This window comes from Calidris pugnax, unplaced genomic scaffold (genome assembly GCF_001431845.1).
Source record: "Calidris pugnax isolate Ruff unplaced genomic scaffold, ASM143184v1 scaffold42, whole genome shotgun sequence".
NCBI classification, from domain to species: Eukaryota; Metazoa; Chordata; class Aves; order Charadriiformes; family Scolopacidae; genus Calidris; species Calidris pugnax.
In genome coordinates, this window is record NW_015090920.1 from 12,432,446 (window position 1) to 12,451,150 (window position 18,705).

Sequence of the window (18,705 nt, forward strand, 5' to 3'; positions counted from 1 at the left end):
TTCCTCATTGCCGGTTCTGAGACAAGCCGACCAAAAAATTCCAGAAGAAACAAGTAACAGATAAAACAAAAAACCCACCCTAAAATTGTTATTCTTTTTCTAAGTTCTTTAAACAAAATACCACTAATTCAAAGTGTAACCTCAGAACTCACCTCTTGCCTTCAGTCTTAACTTTTTCACTCTGCCTTCTCCAGCAAGTTGTCCAAGTTTGATTTACCCTCTTATAAATATACAAGAGTGCAGTTATTTATTGTTCAACTGCTGCTTTATTAAATTAAGCTCTTGTTCTCACACTCCTAACTATCTACATACTTGGAAAGCTGCAGCTTTTTGAGGAGGTGGAAGTCTGGGTTAACAAATTTCCATCACCTCACTTCTTACAGCACATTTTTTGAATAAAAAGCTAGTAAAAGTGAAGATCAAGGAGTGGAAATTAGAGAGAGAGAAAAGAAGAGAGGTTTCCAATAACACACACTAAAGATTTTAAATAAATATTTTAATTCTATTATTGGCATTTACAGGTAGAAAGCATACAGTATGTTACAATTTTATCAAAATGTGAAAAATATGGATGTTACATAAGTAACAAATGTAAAAAAAGTATTTTTCTTACCTTCCCTGAAAGTAAGAAAACTATTCAGCATAGGAAAATATTGATATAAAAACACAGCTTAGGTAAAAAAAAAAAAAAAGATTGAAGTTTTTACACAGTACAATAGGTTCATCAGATCTGCATGAAGATGTAAGGACTTTGTGAGGTTCTACTTTACCTAAAACTTTAGGGAATTTGGGACAAACAGTAAGCTACATTAATGAATCTACAAGTAGTTTTCCCTCATATCCGCTCCAAAATGCTAGAGTGCAGTAATTTTCTATACAATAAATAATTCTTCAAAGTTTCCATCATAGAAAATCATATAATGCAGAAAATGTCACTCCAAGGTCACAAAGGCTAGGCAGTGCTTTGATAATAATTATGATAATACTTATTATAGTGCTTTATAAAGTCTAAGCACTTCAGATGAGTTAACTAATTAGTCCTCACAACACCCCTGTGAGGTAGGCGAGTGAGTGTTATTCCTACCTTTCCATAGTAGAGATGGGAAAATGAAACGTGGGGAGAAGCAGGGACTGCAGCAGAAGCACAGACAAGATGAGAGGCCAAGACGTGGAAAATGGAGGGTTTTTTTTCCCCCCTCTCTCCTGTTGATCATGCTGCTGCCACTGCTGCTGCTGTGAGCCAGGTTACCTGGCTGGGCTGAGAAATGCCAGCCGCTGCCTTCCCACTGGAAGCACTGAGGGGGGTGGGCAGGGACCAAGGTTAAGCATCCCCAAATATTTCATAGAGATTCAGAAGCTCTCACACAACTTTGTCCAAAAAAAAAAAAAAAAAAAAAAAAAAAAAAAAAAAAAAAGGGGGAAAAAAAAAAGAGTAGTCCTTTTAATTGATTAAAAAAAAAAAAAAAAAAAAAAAAAAAAAAAAAAAAAAAGGGGGAAAAAAAAAAGGAAAAAAAACCTCAAACAAATAAACAAGCTGAAAAGAAAAATACTCCTAAAGTGCTGACTGGCTTGAGCTGCTTCTAGCACCTCGTGTATGGAATAAGACTTACAGCACTGTTGCCAGCAATTATTCAAGCCGATTTCATCCATAGTTACATGTGAGCAACTGCAGGATATGGTAGCTATGTTTTCTGAGACACCTTACTACTGTAATTCCTTCATTCACCATCGTTCTTCCATGCGCTTCTTAAGGAAAATTAAATCCTCAATACTCTTGCATCGTAAAACAGGTTAGTAGCTGGAGACAATATGCACATCCTTCACAATTTTAAAAAAAAAAAAATTAGTTCATTTTCAGAACAAAGCATTATTAATTTAAGAATCACAAACCAAACAATGGTAAATAGGAAACCCTTTCCAAAGGCTGCATGCCGAATATCTTGCTTTCAAATACAATGCATGCAGGAGAAATAAATCCATCCAAGCGTAATTAAATTAAAAATGTTTTAAGTCTCTTTCAGCAGCAAAATGGTTATTATTTTTAAAGTCTCCTTCAACCAAACTGGCCTGGGGTTCAAATGCTGATCTCTTTGCTTTTCTACAACCATATAATGGTTGGACCGGTCCCCGTGGCTTTGCACTGTGGCAATACCAGGAGATAAAACCTATACATACTGTTCTGCTTCCCCGTCCTTGGAAACAGGCTTCATTGTACCACCTTTGCTGTCTTCACTCGCTGCTGCTGCTGCTGCTGTTTTTTCGGGAAGTGATGCTAAATCTTTGAAAACATCCACGTAGTGCCCAAAGCCCGGCCCCCAGTTCAAGAGGTTGTCCCAGTTGAAGCTTCCCGCTTGCTGCCCCAGTTTCACGGGCAGGGAGCTCTCCCCGGCGCTGGCGGTGGTCGCCTGTGCTCCCACCGGCCCCCCCTCACCTCGGCGACCAGGGTACCGCCGGGGCTTCAGCCTGGCACCGTAGTTGTCCTCGTCATCCGCATCGGACTCATTGACCTGGGATAACTTGGGCATCCTGGAGGTGTACGCTATGGGCTTATCCCTGTCATACTCCATCTCCGAGCAGGTGAAGGACTCGTGGGAGTCGCTGTCGGAGGAGGACTCGGGCGCAGGAATACCATCGGCTGGGTTCCTTGTCCGGGACAGAGGCCTTCTGCAGTCCTCCTCAGAAGAGGACCGGCCATGGTCTGCGCTGCAGATGCTGGGGTTTCTGGGGCGAGGGGTGTTCAGTCTCTCCACCTCTTCGATGGACAACCCCACCGGTGGAGCAGTCTCCAGAGGGATCTGCCCAATGGGCTGCTTCAGGCGGCTTCCCGGTCGGGAACCGTGGCTTGCCATGGTCTGTGGACTCTTACTTCTCCTCCCCAGCCGAGTGGCGTAGTTAAAAATGCCGGGCTGACAGACGTCGTTGTGCATCTCCAGCGGACTCCCTTCCCTTATGGCGAGGTGCAGCTCCCTTGCTGGACTGTGCCTGTAGAAAGTTGATGATTTGGAGAAGGGTGCGGGGCTGTGCCGAGACAGGGGGTTGGGAGTAGGGCACGCCGAGTGGCTTAAAGAGGTTGTCCTCAAGCCCTGGCCGTAGGCAGGCTGGTAGGTCAAGCTGCTGGCTCCCAGGGGCATGGGGGACTGGCGGGCGAAGCCCAGCGGGCTGTGCCTCTGGATGGAGAACTTGGGCGTGTGGCTTCGAAACTGCTTGTAGTGCTGGATGATGTCGGCATCCGAGGGGGCGATGCTGCTGGCGTTGTCGATGTCGTAGTGCTCGATCTCGGGCTCCGGGGAAGCCAGCGGGGCGCTGGGGATGGTCTCCGTGGCATGTGGGATGTCGGTTTCATCATAGATGAGGTACGGGTTTTCTCTTTCGATGATATCTGGTTTTGGGTTCCCTTCAGGCTGCTTCCTGACAGTCATGTCGTCACCATAGGGCGGGATGTTGTCCGGGTCATCAAACGCCACATTCTCGCTCCCTTTTTTCTTCTTCTCCTTTGTTTTCTTCTCCTCTTTCGGGGCTTTTGACTTCTTGCCTCGGCACTGGTTGCAGAGGATGAGGCTGAGGACCAGCAGCGCCAGGACGGTGGCGCAGCTCCCCACGATAGCCGGCACAGCCCAGAGGGGCAGGGACAGCTCGGCAGGGTGCGGGGACGGGAGGCAGATGTGGCCACCATTGATCCCTGCTCTGCACTCGTGGCCAGGGGCACAGGAGACCCCCAGGCACGCCACCACCGCCTCGCACGTCCGTCCCGTGTAGGCCTCAGGGCAGCTGCAGGTGAAGCCGGTGTGCGCCCCGGGCTCGCAGCTGCCCCCGTTTTGGCAGGGGCTGGAGGCACAGGCGCCTGGTGGGACACACTGGTAGGCATACCACTGGTTGATGCACATCAGCTCACCCCAGCAGGGACTGCTGGCGCAGACGTTGGGGCCGCGGCAGCCGATCTTCACCGAGGGGTCTGTTTTGGAGAGAGTGGCGAGGCTGTGCTTGCCAGCGAAGGGAAGGCTCTCCCTGCCGTACTTGATGTAAGAAATGCAGCCATCGAAGCCTAGGAGGAAAAGCAAGAGTCACGTCAGGACCTGTAGTATGAGTCACAGAGTCACCATGGTTGGAAGGGACCTCTGAGATCATGTAGTCCAACCTCAAAAAAAACAAAACCAAAAAAACAACAAACCAAAAAGACCACAACAAAACAAAAAACACAACACCCCACCACATCACACCCACCCACAAACCAATAATCTTGGGCACTAGAGCATGCCCTGAAGAGCCATGTCTACATGTTTTTTAAATACCTCCAGGGACGGTGACTCCACCACCTCCCTGGGCAGGCTGTTCCAGTGCCTGACCACCCTCTCAGTAAAGTACCCTCTCTACAACCTCCTTTCAGGTAGTTGTAGAGGGCAATGAGGTCTCCCCTCACCCTCCTCTTCTCCAAACTAAACATGCCCAGTTCCCTCAGCCTCTGCTCATATGACTTGTTCTCTAGACCCCTCACTAGCTTGGTGGCTCTCCTCTGGAACTGTCAATAGAGGACAAAGACACTCTGAGCATTGATGTCATGCTAAAGGGGAAACCTTTTGCATCAGCAGATGGCAAGATCTGTGGTGTGCTTCCTGACCCCCAAAATGGAAGAAGAAACACCAACACAGCTGCAACAAAATGGAAACCTCAGTCATATAATCATAGGATCACGGAATGGTTTAGGTTGGAAGGGACCTTAAATGTCATCTAGTTCCAACCCCCCTGCCATGGGCAGGGACACATCCCACCAGACCAGGTTGCTCAAAGCCCCATCCAGCCTGGCCTTGAACACTTCCAGGGATGGGGCATCCACAAACTTTCTGGGCAACCTGGGCCAGTGTCTCACCACCCTCATAGGGAAAAATGTCCTCATGGTATCTAATCTAAATCTGCCCTCTTCCAGTTTGAAGCCATTATCCCTCATTCTATCACTACATGCCCTTGTAAAAAGTCCCTCTCCAGATTTCCTTCTGATAATTTTTTAGGGTTCATATTAGATAGGAACTGAAATCTACTTTTAAGCAGAACAAGATTAAGTAAAGGCTGGTCATGCCCGGAGCTTCTGACATAATTTCTATACCCGCACCTTTTAAAGCTAATGATTTTCACATCTAAGCTGTGCATAAAAATGGAGATTAAAGAGAAGAAAGCAATTAAGTAATTTCTCTGAAGATACATGCATGGCACTTAACGGAAATGATACCAAGATATCTTGGTTCTTTTAAGCCTGACAAATAAGAATTCAGAAACAGACTGTGGTTTTTAACTTCCACATTAAGATTTCAAAGCAACAAAAACATTCTTAGGTGAGTAAATAAAATGTACCAAAACCTGCAATTAAGATGCTGAAAATTAACATATCATGTTTTTAACAAGGCCTGTAAGACATTTTGCACTCCCATGGCTTCCATTAAATCTGAAAAAACCACCAGGCAATTACAAGCAGAAGCCTAAATATGATTTGAAATGTTGATCTGTCTTTTAAGAATTCTACAGACTGTACAGAAGAAGGAACTACTTTCTGACTATGAAGTGTCTACCTCGAGTTTGGGGACTGAGAATGAAGTTCAAATTGAGGAAAAAGCATAATATAAACTGAAATGAAAAAAATGCATTTTGGGTAAAAATGGGTTGCTAGCACACAGAGGCTCAACTCTGCTTCTCAGTGAGCAGATTAGATCTAAGGTTTGCAATGCAAATGGACACTTTTGTGATTGTATTGTAGCATGCTATTTCACAGACAGATTCATTGAAGGAAGTCTGAAGGTTATATTGCCAGATCTTTATTATAATGTAGTTTCCCCTTGAAGCAGAATTATTTTGCCAAAATAATAAACAATGAGCAAATGGTTAGATTTCGTAGAAATACTCTATCTTCTAAAAATGTATTGTTAAACTCAATTCTCAATTTATAGACCCATTTCACTGAAGCTAAATGAAAGGCTCCATTGTTCAGTAAATAAGTCAAGAATTTAAATGGTTACCATAGGGAAACATCTATTCTAACAGCATTTAATGTCTTTAAAGTTAATTTGAATGAGTATTAATTCTAACTTCATTCATTATACCTAAATGTTTTTGTTTCCTAGTTTTCCCGTATTTCTAAAACTTCTTATCATCCACACAGAGACACCTGTGGATGCTCCTGCTTGGCTGTGCTAGCAGAAAACATTAGCTTCCGTTCCCCTTTGCTTGTGTCCTTTCCAGTTTCCCCTGTTCTGAGCTGAAGTTGCTTGTCATGCTTCAGCCAAGACTCCTGTCTTACTGTCCCCTAAAATCATGGCAGTACTTTTATGTCTCCGGATCTCAAGTGGCCTTTTCCCAAACCTCCCATAGCTGGGTTGTGGTGCTCCCCTGACAGTGGTGACGTCGAGTTTCAGTGCTGTGAGAGCCCCAGGAGATGGGATTATCCCCTGCCTTTGTGCTGTGGTTGTGTGTGAGGTTGCAGGAAAATTCCGCCTATTGCCAGCCTCATAATTCTCCGTGTTCCCCAGACTTAATCCTTTCTGCACGGGTTTTAGGGTAGTGCAACCTTGTGCTGACCTCTGCTCAGAGCTGCTCAAAATCCTATGCAGAGACGCGTTTGTAAGCCTGTCTTTCTTGTCTTTCTTATAGGTACCTCCCTAGAAGTATTAAAAAAATGGGGAGATGAGGTGCTTAGGGACACTATTTAGTGGTGATTTTGGCAGTTAATGGTTGGACTCGACGATCTTAGAGGTCCCTTCCAACCTAGACGATTCTGTAAGATTCTAAGTCATGCTTTCAGTGTCCACATGCACAGCTACTGTAAGAAACATGTTCATTTCTCCTTAACTTCTGCTGGATTGTCCTTGGGATGCCTTACACGGTGCAAGGTTTATAGGAGGATATTATTCCAGACCAAATTTATCAGCTATTATCACTAAAAATAATCAAAAGGAGAAGGAAAGTGCCCACTACTCAGTCCTGAAGCATCCCACTTGGGTGAAAGAATAAAGGGGAGCATATTTTCCATGCAGTAGTAGTGTCAGAGAAAGGTTCATTTCCACAAAAATATTGCTGGTATGGAAGAAGAGCCACTACGAATGGCAACTTTTTGAATAACTGTGGAAATCTCTGTAAAAACAGGTAGCACAGAGATAAATGTTATGAATATTCACTCTGTCATGAAATAGCAAATATACTCAAGTTGCATGAGACGATATTACAGATTTATAATCTTCAAAGTACGTTGTTTTAAAATTTGAACGTCCTCTGATGTCAGAAATGAGATGCAAGTGGGTATCAACATCAAACACGTTTCATTGAGAGATGCAAGTGTAAAGGGACATGAAAGAACCTTCCAAGTCTAGCTAGTATGCTTTTTCTGTGTCATTTCCATTCTGAGAGATGTATTTTTGTCATCGTTACTTACACGTTCATTTTCTCCTGTTTCTACATTCCCAAATAAAGAGGAAATTGAGGATTTGGGTTCAGGTGGGAGCCCAGGCGAAATGGACGATTACCTTGCCAGATGCTTGGTGGCATGTGCAGCAGTGATGCGATAAACCGCAATCGGGATTTTGCCAGATCTACTCGAGTTTGAAAGTGTTACTGGATATACCAGCTTCACAGCCTTGGAACTGCCACCCCTGTATGTGTTTGTCTGCCTTTAACAGTGCTGCAGATATTTTTGACTCTCTGAGTTCATGCAGAGTTTTATACCTCCCCCTTGTAAATCCTTGGTATGTCATACACAATGTAATCCAATATTAAAGTAAAATAAAATCATATGAATAAGAGATTTTGGATTGTGTATTCCTAATGGAAGCCAGACATTCCTAATTTGTCTGCCACAGCATCAGGCAGTGGTGAGATTTTAGCGTCCTCTATTTTCTTTGTTTAGTTCCCCTAAAAGCCTCTGACTTTTCCATGAATACACTGCTCATAAAACATACATGTAAAAATGGCAAAGGTAAGCATAGCATTCATTTGATTTCATACAAACTCACAATACACAAATGTGAAGTGTGAATTTGCTCCAAAGATCCTTTATCTGCTTGCAATTCTTGAAGTCAGGAAGATTTTTCAATATAAAAAACTCTGTGAAACCTATGCCTTAATTGTCTGGAGTATTTCACAGTTTGTAGCTAAAAATCACTTCCATCTTTACTTATCACTGGGGGAACGATATCAAATATACGTTATCTACTTCTTTTGCCAGGGTCTAAGACAGTTGTTTTAACTCTTCAGGGAGATTGATTTACTTCTTAACAGCTAGATTTCAGTCAGAGGGTGGTTCCTTATTGTCCTTGGTTTCGGTTGCTCAGAAATAAATCCTATTCTTCATTTGACAGCAGGATAAAGCAGGAGGAAGTTGGAGTTTCAGAAAATATTTTAATCATATTAAAAACAGGCTAAATCCTATAGTACTTAACAAACCCCTACAGAGACAAAGTTCTCATTTGCCATTTTTGCCCAAGTAAAAGATTTGCCTTGGTTTTCCAGATTCCAACCTGGGTGAAGAATAGATCCTTTCTTCTCCATTAGCATAACAAAATTAAAAGAACTGATTTACAGACAAGCAAGAAAACCCACCCCCTGCCTCCAAAAAGCCTTACAGATGGAGTGCCTGCTTTGGAAACAACAAGGCTGCAGCGTGTATTGAAGGAACAAAGTCAGCAATCCTTGCTCATGCCATTTGCTGTTTTCCTGGCAAAGTATGGAAGTATATTAGTTACTAATGCAGAATTACAGTCAATTCTGTAACCTTTAAGCAAATAGAGACCCTCTGTCTGCTCAAATCTGCTTATGCGCACTATATTAAAAAATAAAAACAAACAAAAAATTACCTGCAACTGTGCTCTTGAAAGGTTGGCTGGATGGGATTCCTCCCAAAGAAATGGTAAGAACATTTAGTCCACCAAAGTCTTGCGTGGCGTGGAGGATGTCTCGGCTGTGAGCCTTGTCCACCGAGAGGACAGTAGCAGACCCATTCTTCTCAATGAGCACCGAATGCCACTGACCATCCGCAGCGTACACTTCGGGGATATTTCTTTCCACTTTCCCAGCAATTCCAGCGTCGGATATGTAGTGCACTTTCCCACCTTTTATCTGATCAGAAAACAGTAAAATGCATCATTTTAAAATGATACACGCATAACCATGTGTGTCCTATACACACATAACCAGTGTAACGCCTACTCACTACAGCGACAGTAACTTTGGTTGCAATGGGAAGCCTGGGTATATTTTTCCCCAAATAACTGTTTTGTATTAAAAATGCATTAATTATTTAGTACTAAAAATTTGAATGCAATTAAATACATCATTGTATCTGTAGAGAACTCAGAGCTGCCATCCACTCATTCCCTGGCTAATCTCATATGAGAAAAAGCTCTTGAGGGGCCAGCAATAGGGCACGAACATGACAAAACATTTTAACCAATAAAAGAATAATTCTCCCCCCTTCTTTAATGCAAGCGTGGAAAATGCTTTGCAGAGTAAACAGATGTTGTCTCTGCCCAAAAAACTTCCATCTATTTTTCATTATGACACAGTAGGAATATATGTGGCATGGCAGGATTTGGACAAGATTCCCATTTCCTAACTGGTTTTGCTGCTGATTTACATTTTGCAGAGAAATAGTTGTATTTTAGAAACCTTTCTGAAGAGTTGCAAAGCGTGTGAATTTTCAAATGGTGCTTACTTGAGCAAAACGGTTTTAAACTTGTGAGCTGTTAGGAAAAAAAAGGCACTATTGAATTCCATGCAAAATATTTTGGCTTTCCCTCTAGGAATGAAGCCTCACAATTCTACTGAATCATGAGACGCAGGGTTTCAAACCTCTTACTAGCTCGATATTAAATGATCCCAAAATGAGAACAGTGCAAACTCTGCATTTAAGAAATAGGAGTTTAAAAAAAATAAAACACCCAACATCCAAACCTGCCAAACATTCAAATATTCTGAGATCTTGACCGGGAGTTGGGTACATCAGCTGAGCAACTAAGGGCTTGTGTACAGCTCATATAGGGTGGCTCTGGAGCTTGTTGCAAGCTTCCTTCCATCCTCTGCACGTTTGGCCATACATGTTAAATAAGCAAACTGTTTTCCCTCTCGTGTTCCTCGCTGCAGCTCGGTCAGTCTGTGATCTGTAGGACGAGCGTGCAGAACGTGCACGCCCATAGACCAGGAAAGGTCAGAGCCCCAGGTTTGTTGAAAGCTCTCTAAGCCTCGCATGCTTTGTTCCAGGAAAAATAAGGTTCACCTGGGAAGAACTGTGAGGTGACACACCAGCTGCAAGAATGCGGCTCTCCTTTCCAGAAACTGTTAAATGCTCTGGATTTACTTCTTCAGTGATGCAAGCTGAGGACTTTGTTCATACAGATCAGCTTGAATACGGCTGTAAGACCACGCTCACGTCTTGGCAGCAGCCTGAACTGAATGTATCTAGCACGTATTCCATTTGGATCAAGAAATACAATGGTTAATACGTGTAAGCACCTCATTTATAAGTGCAATAATTTGGACTATTTGAAAATGTATTGTTTGAGGGACTCTTTGATGAAGCTGCCCCTCAGAGAGAGGATGCTTTTGTTACCGGCAAACACAGGTGGCATGCATCTAAGCTATCACACAGTCCAAAGGAAATCCCACATTCAGAAATGCAGTCACACAGACTATTTTAACCTATTAAACGTTTGCCACAATCAAAAGTATTTCTGAAAAGATTAACTGGGCAGAATATATACATATATTTATGTCTGCAACCTGTATTTGTTTGCTAGTCTTACTTTGTCTTTTACGCTCCATGAAAATACTGCCTTGTATTTTTGGTCTTTATGTAAACAAAATTAAATATACCATATCAGACAATACCCTCTAAGCTTATGGGAAGACTTAGCGCAGAATCGTAACTTTTAATTAGAGAAGAACTGTAGCATTATTTACCTGTCAGCAACTGATATTTTCCATACTGATATATGACTCTTTAGCTCTATTTCTGTTTCTTTAAAATTGCATGTGACTAATTCTAACAGACTCATAAATAATATACTAGTGGCACCTGGCAAATAAAATTTCCAGAGACAAGACTGGTCCATGACTTTTTCAACCAGGAAAAAATAGGGAATGTTCATCTCAGTTCCTTGAAGCACAACATATTTCTAAATTTGAAACAAATGCTGATGCTGACAATACTGAGTAACACCCATTTCTGGGTTTTATTTAAATGGCAGAGCAACTGACAAGCACAATATAATGAAAAGAACGAACCGCTAAATCAAACATATTCCTAACTACAAGGATGATCCAACTTTACTAATATTCTGAGTCTCCTTTACTGAACAAATTGTTTCTTATTTGTCTTAAATCTGAGCTCTAGCCTTTACAGATTTATGGCCCACTAGATGAGATATCATTTAAATGAGTTATGTTCTGATTTATTCCTGTAACATAATACGTGCGCAGAATCACAGAATGGTTTGGAGAATGGTTTGGGTGGGAAGGGATCCCACCTGCCATGGGCAGGTACATTTTCCATTAGACCAGGTTCCTCCGAGTCCTTTCCAACCTGACTTTGAACAGTTCCAGCGATGGGATATCCACAACTTCTCCGGGCAACCCATTCCAGTGCCTCACCATCCTAACATATGCATGTGTTAGCTCATACAGGCAACATGCAATCTACATGGTCTACCTGTAGAATTCATAGATCTTAGAGCTGCAGTTATGCTAATTTAATCTAATTTCAGATGAGATTTCCAATTAAAACAAGGCAGACAATTTCACCTTTAAGCTGCTGTAATTATCCCATTACTTCTAATTGAATTAGTTGCTACATGTGTTATTTGTAGGAAAATAAGCTGTGACAAAGAGCTTTACTAATAAGGAATCTCCTACCCTCTTCCTTTTTGTGTAGTTTTTGGGCTGCATTTTCACTCTGAACTTGACCATTGTTTAATGTAATCTGCTAGTTTTTGTATCTTTCCTGGATTAAGGATCCCTTAATAACATAAAGACTTCTCTTGGGTTCTTTAGGGGGAGTTTACATCCATCAGTTAGCGAATCAGCTGCTTACAATCTCAGGGGGTCTAATTTATTACTGTTTCTTTAATTTTACCCCAATCCCTGCTATGCCTAAGGCAGTTAACTACAAGAGGAAAAACGTGGAAGCATGGAAGTAGCCACAGGACTTGTAGCTTTTCCCAAGGACAGTTTTATATTAAAAAATACATGGCAGGTTTTCTCTGAATGGGTAACAAGCATATTAAAGGACATAACAATCAACATATAAAATTTTCTGTTCTGAAGACTGACAAGAGTTGTAAACAGATGTCAGGGTATCACAGAATGACAGTGGTTGGAAGGGACCTCTGGAGATCATCTAGTCCAACCCCCCCGAACAAAGCAGGTCCACCTAAAGCAGGTTGCACAGGATGGCGTTCAGGCACATTTTGAATGTCTCCAGAGACAGAGACTCCGCCAACTCTCTGTTCCAGTGCTCTGCCACCATCAAAGTAAAGAAGTTCCTCCTCATGTTTAGATGGAACTTCCTATGTTCACGTTTGTGCTCATTACCTCTTGTCCTGTCACTGGGCACCACTGAAAACAGGCTGGCCACATCCTCCTGACACCCACCCTTTAAGTATTTATAAGCATTGGTAAGATAAGTCCTAAAAGCTCATCTTTTGCACTGGGTGTGGACTGAGATGACAGGGAGAGCTATGCATGGGTTGGTTTTACTGGCATCTTGGGCCGTCACTGAGAGAAGCGCTTGTCATGATACCTACTCCAGGTATGTGCGGCGGTGCAGAAGCCAGATGGTATTACCTACAGTTAAATTACTAGTTTTAGTAACTAGCATCATCTGGGAATTTGTCAGCAATAATCAGTAGAGTGATGTTACCTCTCCTCCCTCAGACTGCTGCATCTGTTACTAGGCAAACCTCCACCCTTTGCCCTTACACAGCTGGATCTGGGACTTGACACCGCTCTGCTTGCTTGTATAATTTCACCAATATTAACAATAATAAGAGTGTTTGCATAAACACACCACTAGTGCTTTCAGCCAGGAAAGAGAACTCTTTTTTTTTTTTTAATAATGTTTGTAGAGCTGACCTAGCAAATTCTACTAGGGAGAAAAAGGTAGTATTTGGGTTTTTTTTTCTCTCCAGAACTCAAAATAATGAGATCTTATCTGCTAATATGACTGAGGCAGAAACTTCCTATCAAATGATGTGGTAAAAGTGTATGCCAGGGAAGTAACGCAGACTTGCTTCTTAAATGCAGCCGGTGTGTCAGGAAAGCTCTGTACCTCTGACCAGGCAGGTGGAGAATATCCATGGGGCTGAAGCTTAGAAAGTGTGAATTTCTGTATGAGTTTCTCTAAAGTCAGAGAAAAAACTTGGAAAGCCTTACAGCAGTCAAGGAAACTTGGAGCTTACACCAACCCAATAAAGGGGCTTGCCAACATCACTGCTGTACTCATTTAGAGTTATGAGTAAATGGACTGAGTCATAGCCAGGAACCGAACCATCGCTTTCTCTTGAGAAAGGTAACTTCTGCAGCAATAAACTCTTTGGGAAAAAAAAACCCAAACTGTGTGGCATTTGAAGCATTAATTCAGCTACAAATCTCAAAATAATTTGATATTGACACTGGTCTATGGGTAAGCTCATGAATTCAAGTTATGCTTTCACTTCCTAGTTTGATAAGCATGAGCCATGCTAGTAGGAATTAACAAAAACTTTTTGGCAATTGTTTGCTGTCTTAAGGAGGGTCTGGGTTCGAGGCCTGAAAAACCAGAAGATAAAAGGCCAATAACAAAACGATTTGTTCTGTAGAGTGTAACTTAATGATGATAACAAATATGGCAATGAGTGCTGTTCTTGCTGCCTTAAAACAGTCACTATTTGGAGTCTAGACAAAACTGATTAGATACAAAACCATCAAGATCTTCCGATACCTTGGCAAATAGCAAGGGAATTGTTGAGAAGATGAATGATACTGGAGCAGTGCCTAGCCTCAGTTAAAGACCTAATATTTTATAAAGGAAACAGCGAGAGTAATGGAAAAATGTGATTTTGATCACCGTGCACGAGGCAGTCCAATCAAATCAAACTCAGCATTAGCTGTAATCTTACCTTCACGGTAGTGAAGTTGCTGCTTTCCTGGACGTGAACTAAAACGCCGTTCTCACTTCTTGTCCTGAACTTCACTTCCAAGCGCTCCACGTTCGGGGGTCCTGGCCCGGCGCCTCGAGTGCCCTGTCTCATCAGGTATTCTCGCTTCTTGTTGGGGCTCATGTGGTAGTCGAGTCGTCCTTTGCCTTCCAGCGATAAGGCAGTGTCGGCCGTAATATCTGGGACAAGCACGGGGAAGTTCAGAGCCTGCAGCTCGTTACAGCCACAGTGATCATCTGCCTAATAGCAACCATTTTCTCTCAGAGCAGAGATCAAGTTCAGAGCAGGTCAGGGGGGAGAGCGGGAGGGAATGGCAATTTCAGCCCCTCTATTCTCTGGCTTCAACCAGAATGTGTGTTGGAGAGTGGGAGTGTGCTAGTAATTTACTGCTGCTATCAGTCAATAGTAAATTAAAACTCACCAGGGAACAAGTGAGGGAGTAGGGAAAAAAATTTGGCTCTCAGAACTGTAATTCCTTCCCAGGGATGTTACTGTTTCCATTACTGCGAGCAGGGTTTCATGATATATTCAACTCTAAGCTCTTCGGGGCAGAGATAATGACTTTCTATTTGTTACGGCATAAAAAAAGAGTAAAAATGGCAGAGCATTGACTACCAAATGCTGTTAAAATTATGGCTAAATTCTTTTGTAAACCGGCGCAATAAAAGCATATAAATCAGCTAAACAATAATGGGACATGTAAGAAAACAAAGCCTAGTCATTATACTATAACTACATGGAAATAAATCACTTTGCTCTCCTAGACAATCCCACATTGATTTACAGAGCTATCCATATGTGAGTTAATAACCCCAGAGTGTAAATGGCTTGCTTTTATTTACATTTACCATATTTTCTTGCATATAATCTGACAGCCATTTGATAAAAAGGCCTTCAGTTCGGAGAAGCCGTAAGGACATGCTCACAATGTTTATGTGAAGGGAAGGGTTTTCCCTTACCCTCTTACCTCCTCGTAGCAGACTCCCATATCCCTCCTTTGGGATAGCTTTATTTTAGTTACCGACTACATACTATTGGGAAGCAGTAGTTTTAAATGAGTGCAAGATACCCGAAATGTGATACACACACCAGAAAACATGATATGTGTAACTTGTTGCTATTTTTAGCTCATGAAAGGACAACAGTCCAGTATGGACTTTTCCTTCAAAATTACTTAAGAATGAAGCGTGCCACTCGTTTGCATTATTTTATAAAATTCATTATCTTTTCATTCTGAAAAGAAACTCTTCATGGCATTTGGTTAAACCCCAGCTAGGTGTACATTACAGAGAAAGACAGTGAAACCTTCTCCATACATTTTTCACAGTGCTTTCCCGTCAGTCCATCTCTGCAGTGACACTGTTGCCACGACCAGTGGTCCACACAGGTGCCACCATGTTGGCAGGGGCTGGTGGTGCAAGCGCCTTCTAGTCTGGGACACCTGAAACACATCAGAAAAGAAAATGCTGAGGAATATACGCACAAATAAGCAGAGAAAATGTCCTGGGGAACATCATCCCCCCCAGAAAGGCCAAAATTGGGAGGCTCTGCTCTGTAGACAGCTCATGTTTCTAAACAGATCACGATTTTCAGCATCAAGTTAATAGTCTTATGAAAGAGGAAGGAATTCAGAGACAGTGAAAATCCTATTATCTGTTACGCAAGAGAAGAAGAAACTCTTTTATGTGCTTTTTACGCTGCAGACCTCCAGAGACTTCACATGAGAATGAACAGCACAAACTTGGGCTTTGGAAGAAGAAGGGTGAGCTAGCAAATTTGGACGAAGGACTGACATAATAGCTACAATGGTGACTTCAAACACTGAGACGGAAAAGAACAATAGAATCAGATAGTCTATCATTTCTGAAAGACCACTCGGAGGATATGAGGGAAATTCAGTAATACTTGAGAGGCAAAGTGATAGAACAGGCATTGTGGATTAAAAAGAAATAAGAGGGAGCAGGGGCTTAGCAAACAGTATGACTACAGTCAAACCCAGGTGGATTTTATAAAGAAACCCAGTAACTGGGCTACTCTATTTCAGCCTGCAAAGCAACAATAATAATAATTGGCAATAGAAACGTAATGATGTTGCCTTTTTGAAGCCTCTGTAATCTTTTGTGTACCTTTCTTCCTAATTCACTTTCTTCCTACATGTTTCACACTTTACAATAAATTCTATGGTCTTTTTTTTTTTTTTTACAAGAAATATCTGATGGTGTCTGAATGCAATAGCTTCTGACTTCCACGACAGCTTCCTTTATTATAAACGCAGTCCACTCGATACCATATATAGCAGACGTACTGATCTAAGATTCCTTGAGCTGCCAAAGCCTGGCTGGGCTCCAGGGGACGTCCGTTGACTGCAAACTCCATTATACAGCCCACAAAATCATGGCTTTCCACCTGTCCTCTCCTTTGAAGGATGGGCTCTATAGACCTGATACCACCAACGGTAACTCGATTAGGTTGTACATCAAGAGTCCTACAAAAGAGTCAGAAAAATAATTTATCAGTATCAGATACTAAGATAGCAATGACGACACAGGAACTGTAACCATCAGCTACAGTCTGGAGCTAAAATTCCTCTTCCACAATTTGTGATTTACATTTAGAAGGGGAGACAGAGAGATCAGTAGCGCTTGAACTAACAGTTATAATGGGTATGACACTAAATTCATACTCAGTTATTGCATGTCAAAATTTCTATTCACTTGACTAAGCAGCGTGCTTGAAATCATAATGAATAATGTTTTTTACACTCAATTATCGTTTAAATGGTAGATGATATTTAAATAGATGGGAGATGGATTCATTATTTTACAAAGATATAACAGCTTTGTTAGTGGGGAACCACATGTGAAGGAAATATGATTGTGATTATTGTATGACATTAGCCAAAATGTTTGGGATTTAAGTTATTGTTATCTCCAAAGAGGATCTAAAGATGTGACAGAAAGGCTTCTGAGTTAGTTACGGTAAACACAATAAATAAATTTTGTTTTCTATACTGGCTAACGTTTAAGAAATGCAAACTGTAAAATATGTCATCTGGAAATTACTCAAAACAATGTTGAAGTAATGAATTTTTTAGTTTTTTTTAAAGAAAGCAGTAATCAGGTATTTCTTACACCTGTATAAGAAATGAGACGTGCAGTTTAAATAAATGAATAGAAGACCCCAAATCAAAGCACCAAACCAAACACTGGAGTGAAATATAGGTGCTACTAGAGCGATAATATTTTGAGTCTGAGCCTGGTTTTGGCAAGATAGGTATGATTCAAAATGTAAAAGTGGAGGAGGCTTTGCTAAAGATTTGTAGCACTAAATATTGTAGAACTTCACACTGTCAAAGAGCAGTGCTGTACATTTAAAAACCAGTTGATTATAACAAATACATTTGTGTATTACTGCATCTGATATTCTGATTTGTTAACACTGTCTTTATGATGTGATATGATAAATATTATGTGAATGATAAATATTATCCCCGTTTACACCACAGTGTAGACTACCCATGGTTCAACATTTCTTTTGTGGCTCCAAAGCCTGGGGACAGAGATGGGGTCAAGAACTGAGGATTTTTAAGTAAACGTGTCATGAATAAACTCCATGCAGAAATCTAGCACTAGTTAGGAAGTAGTAGTATATGTAGAAAATTTAATTTGCTTCTGCCAAGATGGGAGAAAATGACTCTTTGGAGCCTTGCCTTTGCACGCCTCTGAAAGAGTGCAGCTGAGGTATCTATCCCTTCCCTGAGGCTGGGCTAAGGGCATGTAATCATTACTCCAAATTCCTCTGGCTTCAGAGGGTGATTTATTTTTCATTTTACTCCAAAAAAAGCACCCACAAAATGAAGCATTATTTACCAGTCAGTAGAAACAGCAACATTGCTAACAGTGCAGTAGCCTGGCTCCTGATCTTCAGAGCAGGAATCCACCGTCAGTGATGCTGCCTGCAAAAGCCACAGACACAAACATGCTGAATATTACAAGGTTGTAGTTCCCAACCACATTAAATATTTATGGCTAAGTATATTATATCAAGGATTTTAATGTGAGGGTGGTGAGACACTGGCATAGGTTGCCCAGAGAAGTTGTGGATGCCCCATCCCTGGAGGTGTTCAAGGCCAGGCTGGATGGAGCTTTGAGCAACCTGCTCTAGTGGGAGATGTCCCTGCCTGGGGCTGGGGGGTTGGAATAGATGGTCTTTAAGGTTTATGATTCTATGAATCCATCCTATGATTCTTTGACTTGGCTAGAATGGAGCACTTGTATATTACTATGTCACTTGTTATTGCAGGATGCTTCAGAGCCACTGATCAACTGCATTCTGCATCAACATAGTAAATGACAAGGTGTGGATACTAACAGAGAATGACCTAATTGACTGCTTCATACAGAGAATTAGTTAAACACACAGTTTTCAGATTTGGGTAGGGTTTCTTTCATGTCTGTTTGCTTTGCTTCTTGGAACTGCAGTTATTTTGGCTTGTACCGTATCCTTCTCTTGATCTGAACAGAGAGCTGCTCCCTCCAAACAC

General features: G+C 41.7%; 1 protein-coding gene across 1 annotated transcript in view; it reads right to left on the reverse strand.

Annotated features, from left to right (window-relative positions):
• Positions 1–1,496: 1,496 nt before the first annotated feature.
• The window catches only part of FAT4 (FAT atypical cadherin 4), a 177,223-nt gene continuing 160,014 nt past the window's right edge, over positions 1,497–18,705 (reverse strand). Inside the window, exons 13-18 of the mRNA XM_014949819.1 lie at positions 18,032–18,117; positions 16,468–16,647; positions 15,479–15,603; positions 14,124–14,341; positions 8,829–9,090; positions 1,497–4,042 (exon numbers count right to left, since the gene is read on the reverse strand). Of these exons, the coding sequence (XP_014805305.1) occupies positions 2,166–4,042; positions 8,829–9,090; positions 14,124–14,341; positions 15,479–15,603; positions 16,468–16,647; positions 18,032–18,117 (2,748 nt within the window). The 3' untranslated portion in view covers positions 1,497–2,165. The remainder of the gene's footprint in view (positions 4,043–8,828; positions 9,091–14,123; positions 14,342–15,478; positions 15,604–16,467; positions 16,648–18,031; positions 18,118–18,705) is intronic.